The sequence below is a fragment of the Thalassophryne amazonica genome, chromosome 7, assembly GCF_902500255.1.
Source record: "Thalassophryne amazonica chromosome 7, fThaAma1.1, whole genome shotgun sequence".
NCBI classification, from domain to species: Eukaryota; Metazoa; Chordata; class Actinopteri; order Batrachoidiformes; family Batrachoididae; genus Thalassophryne; species Thalassophryne amazonica.
Genome location: NC_047109.1, coordinates 49,703,857 through 49,721,408, shown reverse-complemented (window position 1 = coordinate 49,721,408; position 17,552 = coordinate 49,703,857). Strand labels below are relative to the sequence as shown.

Sequence of the window (17,552 nt, the reverse complement as noted above, 5' to 3'; positions counted from 1 at the left end):
AGTCCCAAGTCAGCTTCCATTACATGACAATCAAGACTTGGGACTTGCAGCAATAAGAATTAAGTTATTCAACTTTTTTTTTTTTCGTCTTGTGTAGAATTACAGGGATTTCTGTGTGGCTACAATGGATCCAGAAAGTATTCACAGCACTTCACTTTTTCTACATTTTGTTACGTTACAGCCTTATTCCATAATGGATTAAAGTTTTTTTTTTTATTATTATTATACACGCAATATCCCATGACAATATGAAAAAGAAACAGATTTCTGCAAATTTATTAAAAATAAAAAAATAAAAAATCAGCTGATTGGACATGATTTGGAAAGGCACACAGCTGTCTACATATAAGGTCCCACGGTTGACAGTGCATGTCAGAGCACAAACCAAACATGAAGTCAAAGGAATTGTCTGTAGACCTCCAAGACAGGATTGTCTCGAGGCACTAATCTGGGGAAGGGTACAGAACCATTTTGCTGCTGTGAAGGTCCCAATGAGCACAGTGGCACTGATTATTCTCAATCTCTGCAGCAATCCACCAATCAGGCCTCTAGCACATAGGATTTTGATCGTGGAACAAATGTGATTAAAAAAAAACAAAAACAAGAGATAACAATGGCAGCTGGACTGCCCAGTAAAACTGTGTAGGGCCAGCACCTTTTTGGAAAATAAATAAATAAAACACTGTAGTAGTATCTATATGGCTGCAATACAAACAAACAGAAGACCGTCTCTACATAAACTAATATTTTTTAGAAAATGAAATGTTTTTGATATGAGGTAATGAATTTCTTCCATCTTCAATTAACCATTAATGTTCTCTTTATTATTAAATCTGTATATCACAAGGTTGAGCAAAGATACCCTTAAGAATTGAGATTTCAAATATTACACCCCCCCGCTGACTTTCTCAAGATACTAACAAAGGAGAGACTATTTACAACGACAACTATTTAACCTACACTTAGCTCAGAAAGCATGTTTTTTCAACATCCAACACAAGAACATCTTCATACCAATGCTTCAGAGCAGAAAACACCATCTATGTTTACTTAATGGGGTCAGTAAAGTCAGGCTCACTTTTAACTTTCTCAAATATTATTCATAAATCTGTCTAAATCTGTGTTAGTGAGCACTTCTTTGCCGGGATAAACCATCCCATCTCACAGGTGGGTGTGGCATATTAAGATGCTGATTAGACAGCATGATTATTGCACGTGTGCCTTAGGCTGGCCACAATAAAAGGCCACTCTTAAATGTGCATTCCTAACCATGTAAGAGTCTCTCTGCTTACTCGAGATAATGGAAACTTCTTCTCTCTGACAAAGTTCAAAGCAAAACAACAGTCCAAAGACTTGTCTTTGGGTTTTTCTATGCAAACGATGCTGCTTTATGTGCAATCTCAGCCCTACAGCTACAAGAACTTCTGGATGGGTTCAGTAGAATGTCAATGATTTGGTCTCACCATTAGTCTTACGAAGACAGCTGTCCTCTCTCTAACCGGTAATCAAAACTTCTCAATCAACAAAACACTTGATAATGTTGACTCCTTCACATATCTTGGATTAATTATATCGTCTAATTCTTGTCTTGAAAAAGAATCGTCTACGAGACTTGGCAAAGCTTCCACTGCATTTGGAAAACTTGAGAAATGTGTATTTAAAAATAAGAACCTTACCATCAAGAACAAAATAAAAGTATACGAAGCCTGTGTTTTGAGCATACGTCTGTATGGCTCTTCCTGCTGGTCAACTTATCGCCATCAAGAACAGCAACTCAGTGCTTTTCACACAAGATCTTTAAGAGCTATACTTGGTGTCACTTGAAAAGACAAGATTATCAATGAGGCCCTTTTTCCACATTCCAGCCCTTTATCAGGTATCCTGAAATTCACTTGACTCAGGTGAGCTGGGCATGTCCACAGAATGCCACAATCTTGCCTACCTCTGTGTCCATAGTGTTCTCAAAGATGGATCAAGGGCAATAGGCCGACCTTGCCTTAGATAGAAGGATGTTCTGAAATGAGATCTGAGAAATTTCCAAATAAACCCTGCTACCTGGACATCTGTATCCATAGATTGTGACACTTGCCATGCAAATCTCAGGTGGAGTATTAGGGTGGATATAGAGGCTAACCTGGAGAGACTCAAAAGACGGTGGAATCGCCTGTCACCTATAGATGATGATGAACTCCATTTCTTCTATGGCACAGTCGATAACAACTGAAGCTGGCCTGACTGACTATACACACACAGTCCTGACCATAAAAGCAGTGTGTGTTATATATATATATATATATATATATCCCCCTGCAAGTCGTCAGACAGACTGCACACAGAAATGTGTGTGAACCAACAACCACCTGTGAGTGGCCAATATTTTCATGCAGCTGTGTCATAATTACAATTTTTGGCTCTGTGACCTACAATACTAGTTAAAGACGATTTATCACCAAACTAGACCTAGACCTTTAAGAGATGTATTTTTTCTTCCAATTTGGTAAACCTGTCTTATTTCTATGACAAGTTATTGGGGGCACAATGTTCCAGATATTTTGGCACTATGACTCAAAAATAGGTATATTACGGATATAGTTAAGCCTGTATGTGTAATTCTGACTCTGTGTGGATTAAAAATGAATACATTCAAACTTGTGCACCCAATTTTTAGTTAGGTTCCATTTTCAGATAAGTAAGATTACCCAAGGCATTTTCTGTTAAAAACAGAAAACAGGCTAATTCTTATGTATTCTGACCTGCTGAGTTCAAAAATTGCTGTTGGCATGCTGTATCTTAGATCTAGCAAACCATGTGACCTACAGGGAGTGCATCTTCAGAGAGTGTGTTGATCTACTTGGCTTCAGAGGCACTGATGGTCCCGGCATATATGAGAAACCAAACAAGACACGGCATACAGTGGGTAAGTGGGTAAAATAGGTCTTGAACATATCACCATTTTTCTCAGCAAATATATTTCTCAAAGGTGCTGTTGACATGAAATTTTCACCAAATGTCAGTAACAACCCAAGTCATCCAACATGCAAAAAAACAAAAAAAAACAAAAAAACAAAAAAAACAAATACGAAGTACGTAAGTACAGAAATTAAGTTGTTGTTGTCCATCAAGACACCTCCTGTATCCAGAACCTAGATGCATGCATTGTTCAGGTATGATTTTAGCCCATTCTTCCACACAAACAGTCTTCAAATCTTGAAGTTTCGGTGGACTTCTTCTGTGAACTCTCATGTTTAGTTCTTTCCATAGATTTTCTGTTGGATTTAAGTCAGGTGCTTAGCTGGGACATTCTAGCAGCTTTACTTTCATTCTCTGAAACCAATTAAGACTTTCCTTGGCTGTGTGTTTGGGATCACTGTCTTGCTGACAAATCACAAATGTCTCATTACATTTTTACATTCATCCTTCCTTTGATTATATGACGTTTGCCAGTACCATATGCTAAAAACAGCATCACACCATGATGTTCCCACTTCAAAACCTCACTGTTGGTAAGGCCATCAGTATGTTTTGCAACAACAAGGTTGTGAAAATCTTGAGAGAGGTCTTTGCTTTTACCCATCATGAGTTGTTTCTTGTGACACCATGGTGATTAGACATGGGGCGATAACCAGTTTCATGGTATACCGCGATATGAAAAAGCCACAGTATCAAAACCACTAAAAGTTTCCGTTATACCGTCCCTACAGTATAACGGAAAGGAGACGAAGCCTGCACTGAACTTTTCCTTCCGTCTAAAAGGACCAAGTTGGCTGTATGGGATTACTTTGGCTACCGTAAAAAGGCAGACTCCAACGAATTAGAGGAAGGAAGTTGTCCAACATGCAAAACACGCTGGCGGACATTCTGGCCTGTGTGGGACTCGGAGCGATTCAAGATACCCAGAAAGGATTACATGGAAGGAGTAAACTTTATCCCATCTTTGAAACCACTGAGAAGTACAAGCGGTGGACTCGAGTCGTGCTTGTGGTCGACCAAATTTCTCCCACAAACATGTCAAGAAGGACAAATACATCTATTCCAAGCACATTGTTGGTGAAGCTGGGTCAAGTATTAAGCATCCAGAGTTCCGGACCTTATTCCAGCCACATTTCACCAAGCAAGTAAGTCATGTTTCCCATGGGGCAGATAGTACATGTGCAAAAGAGTGATTATCATTTTGGTATTTTCTCTAAATTTATCAGTGGTGTAGTGCTCATAGCGGTAGACATCGCGTCAACTAATGTGCCTGAATCACGCACGCTTCATATGCAAATAGCCATATTATTGTTAAAGCACATCTTAAAGCTATACATAATACCGTGAAACCGCAGTATTTTTGCCCACGGTTATCATACCATCCAAATCTCATACCAGCCCATGCCAAGTGGTGATGAGACATCTTTTTATAGGCCATCAGTTGCTACTGAATCAGGTGATATTACATTGCACCACCAAGGGGCAGGACTGCTTTCCAATTACTGATAGATTTCAGCTGGTGTCCTGACTTTCCATGCCTTTTTACACCTTCTTCAGGTGTTTAATACTTTTTCCCTGTCATTTCACATCATTGCACAAAACTTAATTTATCGATATCTTTGGTTTGATCTCTTTGTATGTGTGGGTTACTTTGGTTGTTAGAGACATCTGGTGAAAATTTCATGTCAACAGCCCCTTTAGAAATACATTTACTGAGAAATATGGTAGCATATTCAATACTTATGTTACCCGTTTTGTCCCGCTGGATGCAGCATGTGGCCAAAATCCGTAGCGCGCCGTCGGGTGAACAACCAGAGTAGACAGCACATTGGTGTCTGTCTTGGTCAGGCTTTTGAACTGTTCGGCCCCCCATATGTTTTGTTTATATTCTCTGACATGTTTTTTTCTTTTTATTACAGAGTTTGAGAAACTATTTCTTTTTTATTTTGGATAAGGATCTCTCCTGCAATCCAACGACATGAATTTTGTTTCTTCTCTCTTGGACAATATTCTGGTGAGGAACATAAGCCATTTCCATGTGGTTTTCAAATAGATATTTTGTTACTATATATGGTTAACTGAGGGTGTTTCTAAATGCAAATGACCATGACTATGCATGTGCGATTTGCCAACAATTGATTACTTACTGATGTGTGTACAACTGACATCTGTTTAATAAATAAAGACTTTTTTTTTTATACTTATACATTTTGTTCATACAACAGAATTTAGAAACTTAACTACACACAGTTTGATAAATAAGGCCCTGGGAGATCATCTGATGTGCACTTTGTCCTCCTTACCTGCTCTGCTCATAACCAATTACCTCAGCCACGTGTGTGTAGCCAATCAAGACCTAGCAGACACCAGACTTGGCTAGTCAGGTGTGGGAAGAGCAGTTAAACATGGAAAATGTTTGGGTATATGAACTCCAGGAGCAGATATGTTCTGAAAGAAAAATTTCAACGTATCAAGCAAAAGTCAAATATATTACCTGTTGACTCGTCTGGGGCACTTGTCGGGCTTAATGTCCACCTCATAGTGGTAGACGTCCATCTTTGGGATCTCCACCTCGAAGTAGTTGGCCAGCAGCTTGATGGGCTTGCCCACTGTACCCATGCCTGGTCTGCGGGGAGCATGAAACACCTGCTGCAGGGGTGGGGGAAAGACCCCCATGGGCACTGGAGCATTCAAAAAGAGCAAATAAAGATGTTCAAGGAGCGGGTGTGTACAGTGGGGGGGGGAAAAAAAAAAAAAAAAAAAAAAAAAAAAAAAAAAACAGAAAACAGACATTTAGATTACAGCAAAGAAAATAGAAAAATGGACAACGGAAAGCAGGCACACGAGAGAATTCAGTAGAGGGTAAATAAAGAGTGAGCACTGATTCGGAAAGTGCTTATAAAAAAGTAAGGACAGGACCTTATATCATGTCCAATCAACTGAATTTACCCCAGGTGGACTCCAATTAAGCTGTAGAAACATCTCAAGGATGATCAGTGGAAACAGGATGCATTTGATCTCAAGTTTGAGCTTTATGGCAAAGGATGTGAATACTTATGTGTATGTGATTTCTTAGTGTTTTTATTTTTAATTTAAAAAAATCTCAAAAACAAACAAATAACAAAACAAACAGTTTTCCCATTGTGCTTATGGAATATTTGGTGTTCTCCCCAGACAATGGAATAACAGCACCGCGCCATTATACTGCCACTGCAGCACCACTATACTGTCGCTTAATCTCGCAATGTTTTAGCGCAAGACTTGGGAATCTAACCACACGCAAAGCCATTTTTGCGGGGAATTTCACATTAACAACTTAAGCTCTTTATTTTATCATGTATACATCCAGATAACACAAACCATGACAAAAGGCAAAAGTTGCACGAAGCTGATCAGAGGATGACCTCTGCATTTGTTGTTTCATCTTTGGTGGTGACCACAGCCTATGTTGCAGAGGAGGGGCAGCCAGAAAAACTTCCCAACATCCAGGGCGCTGCGATCGATGGTGTGTCTGAGGAGGGGGGACATGCCAGTGTCGAAAGTCAAGAGCCCGATTCACAACCAACTCGATCAACGCTGTCTGCCGCAGGATCGACCAGATCAGATGCTAACAACAATGCTGCAACCCCTGTTTTATGGAGAAAATGGCAAAATGGAAATCGAAATTCTTGAGGTACTGAAACATATTTTCATTCTTTGAGATTTTGGTGCTGGATAGCGGAGTGCAATATTTCTATTCTTCAATGTTTTAAAGCGCATGTCACACAGAATTCATAACATTTAACGATTGTTTCCAACACTGTTTAGCTTTGAGGAAAACATCCCAGCGCGCACTTGAATGTTAATTCAAGTGCGCGCGAGTTAATTCAAAATGCTGCAGCTAGAGTACTGATGGGGACTAGAAGGAGAGAGCATATCTCACCCATATTGGCCTCTCTTCATTGGCTTCCTGTTAATTCTAGAATAGAATTTAAAATTCTTCTTCTTACTTATAAGGTTTTGAATAATCAGGTCCCATCTTATCTTAGGGACCTCATAGTACCATATCACCCCAATAGAGCGCTTCGCTCTCAGACTGCAGGCTTACTTGTAGTTCCTAGGGTTTGTAAGAGTAGAATGGGAGGCAGAGCCTTCAGCTTTCAGGCTCCTCTCCTGTGGAACCAGCTCCCAATTCAGATCAGGGAGACAGACAACCTCTCTACTTTTAAGATTAGGCTTAAAACTTTCCTTTTTGCTAAAGCTTATAGATAGGGTTGGATCAGGTGACCCTGAACCATCCCTTAGTTATGCTGCTATAGACTTAGACTGCTGGGGGGTTCCCATGATGCACTGTGTGTTTCTTTCTCTTTTTGCTCTGTATGCACCACTCTGCATTTAATCATTAGTGATTGATCTCTGCTCCCCTCCACAGCATGTCTTTTTCCTGGTTCTCTCCCTCAGCCCCAACCAGTCCCAGCAGAAGACTGCCCCTCCCTGAGCCTGGTTGTGCTGGAGGTTTCTTCCTGTTAAAAGGGAGTTTTTCCTTCCCACTGTCGCCAAGTGCTTGCTCACAGGGGGTCGTTTTGACCGTTGGAGTTTTTACGTAATTATTGTATGGCCTTGCCTTACAATATAAAGTGCCTTGGGGCAACTGTTTGTTGTGATTTGGCGCTATATAAATAAAATTGATTGATTGATTGAATGGAATCTATCTGCTAACATTAAGAATGAAGCCACAGATCAATTACAAAGTTTACATAAGTGTGATGTGTTATGATTAGGGATGGGTACTGATAAGATTGTAATCAATATCGATACCATTATCAATTCAATTCCCTATGGATACCTCTTGTGAATTTTCTGTGTACTAAAAGTAGGCTTTACAGGTTTTCTATGTCAACAACATTTTATTGAGTCTTAAAGTAAATAAATATGAAATTGGTCACTGGATCCTTAAACTCTGTACATAATGAACTCTACATGGTGGATCCTTGATCTGTGGACATACAGTGGGGAAAATAAGTATTTGACCCCGTCAGTTTTGCAGGTTTTCCCACCTACAAAGAATGGAGAGGTCTGTAATTTTTATCGTAGGTACACTTCAACTGTGAGAGACAGAATCTAAAAAAATGAAATAAAAATCCAGTAAATCACATTGTATGATTTTTAAATAATTATTTTGCATTTTATTGCATAAAATAAGTATTTGACCCCCTAGAAAAACAGAGCTTAACAACTGGTACAGAAACATTTGTCTGCCATTACAGAGGTCAGACGTTTCCTATAGTTCTCGACCAAGTTTTCACACACTGCAACAGGGATTTTGGTCCACTCGTCCATACAGATCTTCTCCAAATATTTCAGGTTTGGAGTTTCAGCTAGATTTTCTACTGAGTTCAGATCTGGAGACTGGCCAGGCCACTCCAGGACCTTAAAATGTTTCTTACGGAGCCCCTCCTTAGTTGCCCTGGCTGTGTGTTTGGGGTCATTGTCATGCTGGAAGACCCAGCCATGACCCATCTTCGATGCTCTTACTGAGGGAAGGAGGTTGTTTGCTAAAATCTCACAATACATAACCCCATCCATCCTCCCTTCAATACGGTGCAGTCGTCCTGTCCCCTTTGCAGAAGAGCACCCCCAGAGTATGCCGTTTCCACCCCCATGCTTCACGGTTGGGATGGTTTTCTTGGAGTTGTTCTCATCCTCTAAACATGGTAAGTGGAGTTGATTCCAAAAAGCTCTATTTTGGTCTCATCTGACCACATAACCTTCTCCCATGCCTCCCCTGGATCATCCAGATGATCACTGGTGAACTTCAAACGGGCCTGGACAGGGGCTGGCTTGATCGGGGGACCTTGCTGCCCTGCAGGATTTGAAACCATGACAGCATCATGTGTCCTTAGACAGCTCTTTGGTCTTGGCTATGGTGGACAGGTTGGAGTGTGATTGAGTGTGTGAACAAGTGTCTTTTATACAGGGGACAAGTTCAAACAGGTGCAATTAATACAGGTAATGCTGCATTTACACATAACGATGACAAGTCACGAATGCTACGAAGTATACATTCTTGGCCGCTGATCACGAATGTGATAATTCGGGGCAGAGGCATTAGGTGTCCTCAGAAACTGTTGCAACCCGTTACCATGCGTTACAATTAATGGCACGTGTTGCTGGAGAATTATCAGGAACCATTACACATGGTCAAGAATAATGTTCCGCATTGTTGCGCGCAACAGCGCACCGTTAAGTTCTGTCACGTTGTGAACGAGGTGAATTGTCTCCACATACACACCCTCAGATCGCTCCAGTTTTTCAGAAGAACTTTGTGAATGCATGCGTAGTTGGGCTCTGTGCCATGGAGTAGTGCAGAGAGGAGGAGGAGACGGACAGAGCCAGATGTGTGGCTTCATGCGGCTCTCGTCTCGCACATTTTCCCCAAACATCAGGCACATGTAGCATGTGGAACACCTGCAGGAGCGCACTGAAGAGCACTGAAATCAGACTTTTAGCCGACTTGGTGTCAGCAATCAAACTGAATGCGGTGCAGCAGGGTTTAATTGTGCGCACGCTTCTTCCTCCGCCGGACTGGAGGAAGTGTAGAGATGTCTGGCTGCATGCGAGTCTCCTCTTGCTCCTCTGGCTCAGACTCGTTCTCCTGCTCATCGGTTACAACAGCAGGTGGAACACCCGCAGGAGCGTCCTGAGGAGCTTCAGCAGGAACTGTGGAATGACACTTGGCTGACTTCGCGTCACTGTTCCTCTTCGGCATACTATATCAAACTGAACGCTGTGGAGCTGAGTTTAAAGTGGATATGACACCTAAAAAATTAGGTAAAACTGATATAAATATCAAAATATACATACAGTACAGTAAGTTGAAAGTGGTTTTAATTATCACTGAGAAATAAAGTTTGTACAGTTTCTCAAAAGTGTGTTTCTTGGAAAGCGCGCTGGTAGCATTCTCTCAGCAGTCACGTGATGCCGTGACGTCGCAGAATGTAGAGTCCCGTCTTTGTCTGTTAGATTAACAACAGGAACAGATGGACCTCAGCATGGACAATGACGAGATCAAGAACTTTTCTGACTCCTCTTCAAGTGTGGATTATTTCTGACTCGGATGCTGAGGATGGCACAGCAGTGATTAGACCCTACAGATTGGAGCCATATCTTTCGGACAAACATTCAAACAGGAGCATTCTGACAGCGAAAATAATGCCGACGGTGTTTATGGTGGAGCCAAAGCAGAGGTAAGAGACGTGCCAATTCCGATCAATTTTGAAAGGCTGCAGAATATGGAATGGTAAGGTAGGCTTTGATTTTTTTGATAATTACTTTGATAATTACTGTATAGCATTTTCGATTAGAGCGTCTGTTTACTGCCTTTGTTATTGTTCTGGAGCCGTGACAGTGTAGCTATTACTTATGGACCACCGTCATTACCTTTGGGTTTTTGCCATTTTCGAGTGCCTGGCATTGCATTCATCCGTGTTTAGTTACGCTATTTTCACGAAAGAATAGGAAATAAACGGCGAAGGTTTCAAAAAAGATCGCCGAAAACAACACTGAACATGCCGCCGCCGTGTTTACACACCGCCGCCGTGTTTTCTACGTAAGTTCCTTGACCATTTCAAGATTATTGTGAACGTATTATTTGGGGTTGACATTTTATGTGTTCCTGTGAGCGGTGCGAGAACATGGAGACAGTCGAGGAAAGTGTCTGCTGTCAGGAACAAATGTGGGTGTGCGAGCGGAGCGAGTGGCAGCCGGACATTTCGTGCATCACACAACACTGCAGCTTTTGATCAATCTGCCTGGACTTGAAAAGGCTAAAACCTTTCGCCCTTGTGTTTGTGCAATATGCTGCAACACACTGGTCAGGCATATCGACAAACATGTCCCTGAGAGCTGTGTTTAATCAAAGTTTCTGCCATTAAAAAAAGTGTAAACAACGGCCGCCAGGCACGCGAGCCGATACGGTCTACATGTAGTGACATATTTTAGGCTTGGTGCTCAGCGGGAAGCTGGTCACGGGGCGTGCACATTTTTCAGTGGCGGGACGTTCAAATGTTATATATAATGGGAGAACTGCGTCCATTTTCCCAAAACGCTTAGGTTGACCGAATTATATAACCTTTGTTACATGTAATAAGACTATGTTGTCTTTAAGTGTCATATCCACTTTAATTGTGTGCACGTGAAAATTGATTCGTCGTGGCGCGCAGTGAAATGTGACACCGCGTTCCATGTCGTGTCAAACTTGACAGTTTCCGTGTCACTTCGTAATAATGCGTGACAGTCTGGGCTCCAAGAACCATGACAAGAACCACTACGAACATTGTCACGATCTATTAAGGATCACTACTCATCAAGAAGGATCAACACGCTCAGTTGCGACCTCCACGACATGAGGCGAAATGAGGGTGGTGTGTGACATTCGTGGAAGATTTTTTGACAGCCAAAAACATGCTCCACGAATATCACGCACCAACATGCACTATTAAGAAACCTATTCAGATGCGTTAAGTCACGTTAAGAATGTCAGGAATGTGTCACGAATGACAAAAATGACATTCGTAACACGTCTTGCTTATGTGTAAATGCTGCATAAAGAGTGCAGAATAAGAGGACTTCTTAAAGAAAAATTAACAGGTCTGTGAGAGCCAGAATTCTTGCTGGTTGGTTGGGGGTCAAATACTTATTTTATGCAATAAAAAGCAAATTAATTATTTAAAAATCATACATTGTGATTTTCTGGAATTTTTTTTTTTTAGATTCTGTCTCTCACAGTTGAAGTGTACCTACAATAAAAATTACAGACCTCTGCATTCTTTGTAGGTGGGAAAACCTGCAAAACTGACAGGGGGTCAAATACTTATTTTCCCCACTGTAAATATAAATAAACAAAACTGTAGTTTTTGTCAAAAGCATTTCCTTTCAGACATTATTGGCATGAATGTCTTTCCATGCATCTGAGCTTGAGCTCTTGCAGCTGGTTGTGCTGCACATCAGGATGTAATTCATAAAGAATGCAAGATGTCTCATTTTGGGAGGAAAAAAAACATTTTGGTCGATTGTAGTTTATTGTCTGTATTACAGCGTTTGGAAATTTATTTAAAGTGGTGATTCGTTTTGAAGTTATTATTTCCGACCAGACTCTCTGCAGAGTTTTGCTCACTCTGCAGCATTTGGAGCTGTGCCAATGGAACAGAGGATGATTCTCGTTTCTTGACTGCAACAAGATAAATCCCAGTTAGTGACTTTAATCCACACAAACGTGACTCACAATTGACATATTTTAATGGCTTTGAGAGGTGTTAAGAAGCTAACTTGCCACTTCTGAAGAGCAGCGAATCAAAGAACCAATGAGCCAGCGGACCAAAGCACTGCTTCATTGATTCACACTTCAAAGTGGAGTCACGCTGCAGAAACGGTTGATTACAGAGCTGCTGCAGGGTCTGTAATCAACATAGAGGAATGATCATTTTCCCGACAGACACCCTCAAAAACAATGGCCCCTCTGAAGGACCAATAAGGGAATCGTTCAGCAAAAAGACTATTGATATCAGTGGATCGAATCATTTCTTAACGATACCCGAAAAGAACTGGTTCTCGATACCCAACCCTAGTTATGATGACTCGCATTTAAGTGATAACTATTAATTTTGATGCAGCCATGGTAAAAACAGCAGCCACTTGCATTCACTTGCCATCGTGAACGCAGCCTGTTATAAACAGTCTGCTAGAGGCCCAGCTTTGTGCATGCTTATAAGTCTTGTCATCATATAACTGTGAAAAAATTAATAAATATATCTGTGTAATCAGGAAGCCTGAAAAACAGCGGAGAGGTGCGTGAGTGTGGTGCACAACACTGTGCATGCTGCTCCGTTACAGAATGGACTTGCACACATCAATACACGCTCTCTCAAAGCAAAAGAAAAATAAAGCCTCTCAGCTCCACTGAGGAGAACAAAATACAAAAGGAAAAAACTGAACAGGGCACTCACTCACTTTCAGAATGATTTCCATGATTAAACAAGTCCACTCCACCAAAGAAGTCCACATGCACGGATCGCACGCAATCACCAGCCGGTGTTGCGGAGCTCCTCACAAAGTTCTGTAACGATTCTGGCACATTAGATAGAAGGCCTGTTACCTCCTGAAAATAACGTACTCTAACTTTTTTCCAAATATAAGAAATACATCTGTGTGTTCAGGCAGCCTTCTATGGTAACGGAATTACAATCTGAGCTAATCTGTCGTGGTTAGATGCCATATGTTCAGATTTTGCTGCTGTTGTAATTCCGTTATCATAGAATTGCCCAACAGAATTGTGGGGACATTCCACATGCACGTTCATGGTGGCAGTAAAATAGCATCCTGCGACACAAAAGCAGCATCAGCACGTTAGGATACAAAATCTAAGACTCTGAAAAAATCACCCCAAAACAAAAGAGTTTTGGAGTGATGTGTGTCGCCTCCTGTCTGTACATCCTTTGTAAATCCGAACCTTCACTTTCAAATGCAAGATCAGAAGCTTCATTATCGGATGGAGCAGCGTTCATTTCATTCTGTCAGCCATCGGGATGTTTCTGGTTTTCATAAAACGTACATAACACGCTGAGAAATGCAGAGTAAGAATTTTTCCATAAATGCACCTGCTAACTTGTGGCGTGAGAGGGATTATTAACAATAAAATCCATCAGCAACCACTAATTATGACTGCATGTGCACAGATAGACTTTCATGAATACTTTGATGCTGTGTTGCTAAGTGGGACATTAAATAACATGCAACGTGTCCTTCTTTCTATACTTGTTTGTGGCTTATTTTTTTACATTTAAAGGATAATTTCTGGGGGTATTTTTCCATTCTTCTTGGAAGAAGGAAGGCATAATATGTTTTAGTCTATGTAAATTGGTTTCAGTAACAAATTTAGTTATTTCTAGGGATGGGTATTGAGAACCGGTTCCTTTCAGGTATCATTAAGAAATTATTCGATCCACCGACATCAATAAGCTTTGTGCTTAACGATTCTGTTATCGGTCCTTCAGAGTGGCCGTTGTTTTGGTGGGTGTTTGTCAGGAAAATGATAATTTCTCTACATTGATTACAGACCCTGCAGCGGGTCCTTTATCAACTTTTCTGCAGCGCGGCTTTGCTTTGAACCTTGAATCAATCGAAGCAGTGGTTCGCAGACTGAAGCAATGCTTCGATCGATTGCTTCGTTTATTTCTTTCTTTCGCTTACTTTCCCCCACTAAAACCCTAAAGAGCATACGTCTGAGTATTATTTACCTTTTCTATGTTAAACCGACCTGTTATGGTCTTCTGAAACAGTTGATAGATCAGTATTTTATAACTTAAAAATGGGAGTGATGCTAATGTGTTAGCATGTCTATGGCATTTTCAATGTTAAAAGTTAGCATTTAGCAATTGCAGCCGTTGTCACGTTCGGGTGCATTTGTTTTCAAATTGTAATATTCCCTAAATTTATTTTTGCTTATATATTAATAATCTAATTATTATATACAATTTTAGAGAAAGAGACAAAAAGAACCTGAATAGAAACACAACAGAAAATATATAATAGCAACTAACAATGAACGTACATAAATAAATAAATACAGAAATAAATAAGTGTTTCCTGTGAACACCTAGTGACTCTCACACCTCCATTTCATCCCTGTCTTATTTAAGTTTAATGACAGTTTGTTTCGGTCTAACCATATTTTCAATGTGTTAATTTCTTCAGTGATTTCCTCCAGAACTATCTGCCAAACTAGAAAACTGCTGCATCATAGTAAGAGCAGAATACTACTGGAATGAATCTGAATAAGGAAGGTTGTATTTTTTTTTCTCACCTAAATGGATACTCCAGTTTATCATCTAGAATAGTCCCAGATTGCATGTCAGAGCTTCTAGAATTTAAACATTTTCGTGCAGGTGGTGTTGGGGGGTAATTTTGGGTTTCAGCTTTTTTTTGTTTTTCACCACTTTCATCCCTGAATATGAGTTGTGATTCACTTTTGTGCGGATTAAAGTTACTAACTGGGACTCCTGTCTCATTGCGAGAAAGAAACGAGAATCGTCCTCTGTTCTGTTCACACAGCTCCAAACGTTGCGCGGCTCTCTGACAAGTCAAGATAGAACAATAGAATCCAGTCTGAATTAATAACTTCAAAGTAAACACCATTTTGTTTATTTTTATTTATGTCCAGAGATCAAGGATACAGTGACTAATTTCATATTTATTTACTTTAAGACTCAAGGAAATACACAGACAACCTGTAAAGCCTACTTTTAGTACAAAATTCACGAGGCATCGATAAGGGAATCGAATCGATAAGCAGAATCGATAATGGCATCGATAGATAAAATCTTATCAATACCCATCCCTAGTTATTTCTAATGCTGCAAGTTCATCATTATCATTTACATTTTTTCAGGGGAGAAAAGCTGGACCTTTTGTTTTTTTTTTTCTTGGTTTTTTTTTTTTTGGACAATATAGAGTGTGTCAAAATCTGAATCACAAGGACAAAATGAGAATTTCACACTTCGAAGTGAATGCCCACAGCTTAGTGATATTGCAACTTGGGAATTCAAACTTTTCAAATTGAAAATTAAGCATGGAAATGTGTAACAAAGTCTGGAATCTCCCACATTTTCAATCATCTTTCTGCACATTCTTTTTTCTTTCAAATAAGTTTATTGCACATTTGTAACATGTATCCAGTGCGTCAATGAAATACAAACATTTTAGATTAATTTCACTAATCAACAATTCAGTACAGTCAGACCAGAAACCGTACTAAAAGATTTTCATTTTTGTCTTAGGACTTCAGGACACATGGTCGGATGGGACCCCGAGTGGAAACGTTGCATGCCGCTTCAGATGATAGTTGCCAACAGCACCACTATACTAAAAAATTCTGGCGAGAACCCTGGGTATTGTCTGCAGAATGTTGAGGGAAAAAAAACATTTAATCCATTTTGGAGTAAGGCTTGAATAATTGTACTACTCTTAAATTTATTTTATTAATAAACAGAGCGGGTTTTGGCCTCAACTTTATCTAAAGTCTGGTTCTGTTAGTGAAGCTTAGGGGTAGTGGCCGATGATCACCTTAGGTTTTGTTTTGCTTTCCTGTTGCTTAATGCTGACGAATTATACCTTAAGTGCAGTTTTTCTGGCTGTCTGATTGTTTTCTTTTTCTCTCTGTCTGAGATGTGGCTGGATCCACGTGCTGGATTGGATGATTTCTGTGGTGGACATGGAATGGACTCTGCTGTACGAACAGATCCAATGAGAGGCTCGATTAACCCCTTCCCCATGACGGTGGACTGGACACCTGCAAGGGTTCCCGTCAATTGTTGTTGTGTTGTGTTCTGTATTGTAAACCTTTTTGGTAGAATGGCCTAGTCAGTGGCTCACCCCTCTGAGACTGGTCTGCTTGAGGTTTCTTCCTCAATATCAGAGGGAGTGTTTCTTACCACTGTCGCCTTTTGGTTTTTCATTTATCTTTGATGTCTTTTTAGTAGAATGCAATGGGCCCCAAACCTGGGGTCTAAAGTTGCACCCTAGGCTCTATAGTTATTCTAACCAGATCTGGCATTGTATCCGAGGGCTCTCTTCAAGATGGTGATCGTTCCCTTAATTGCAGACAGCTGCACCTCATGTGCACTGGGGTGACCGGGGACTGCCTCAAGGTATTTCTTCAGGTTCTTCTTCATCAGGACTGTTGCTCCCACCACAACTGGGATGATATCAATGTCTTTCAATGAGCATGTTGTTCGTAGGTCATTTTTCAGGTCTTGGTATTTCGAGATCTTTCCCCTTTCAGCTCGATTCAGACCGTAGTCATTGGGGACTGTCACATCGATGATTTTGGCTGTTTTTTTTTTGCTTGTTCCAGATGACAATATCAGGTTTGATTGCACCTCCTTCAATGTGTCTTCCTGCTGGGATCTCTTTGTCGTAGAAGATCGTAACTTTTCCGTTGGATGAGACTGGTGCTGGCTCGTGCTCCCAGACATGTTCTTTGACTTCCATCTCCAGTTCCTTGCAGACCTTCCAGTGGAGATATTGACAGATCTTGTTGTGTCTGGATGTATAATGCCCATCTGCCATGAGGATCTGGCATGCTGAAGTTAGATGTTTACACTCTCAACAGCTGTGTGACAGAATCGGCATTTATCATTCTGTGAGATCCCTGCCATTTTTTTGAAGCCATTTGTTAGAAGTCCCTGATCTTGTGCTCCAATCAGAATTCTTTCTCCATCAAAACCAAGTTTTCCATTTTTAGCCACTGCATTGATCCAACTTTGTCGATGTATTCCTTTGAGTTCTTCTTTTGTGCTGTTTCCATCTTTCCACTCGATGTTTTCCTTCTCTTTTGCTGTATTGTTCTCTGGTCTGTCTTGCAAGTTTTGTTGCAGGCATGAGCCTGTTGCATTTTCTCTCTTGTAGAAGTTCTCCGCCAACGTTTTTTGCCAGTTTAGTGATTGAGGTCCGTTCAGTTATGGCCTCGTGGTGTTGTGTGACCGTTTTTACGATTTCTTCATCAGAGCTCTTTAAGTACTGTCCAATACTTATTATCGATGCTCTGT

At 40.6% G+C, this 17,552-nt stretch overlaps 1 protein-coding gene across 1 annotated transcript in view; it reads right to left on the bottom strand.

Annotated features, from left to right (window-relative positions):
* The window catches only part of ago1 (argonaute RISC component 1), an 85,764-nt gene that overhangs the window by 54,791 nt on the left and 13,421 nt on the right, over positions 1–17,552 (bottom strand). The window contains exon 2 of the mRNA XM_034174124.1: positions 5,465–5,651. Within this exon, the coding sequence (XP_034030015.1) occupies positions 5,465–5,651 (187 nt within the window). The remainder of the gene's footprint in view (positions 1–5,464; positions 5,652–17,552) is intronic.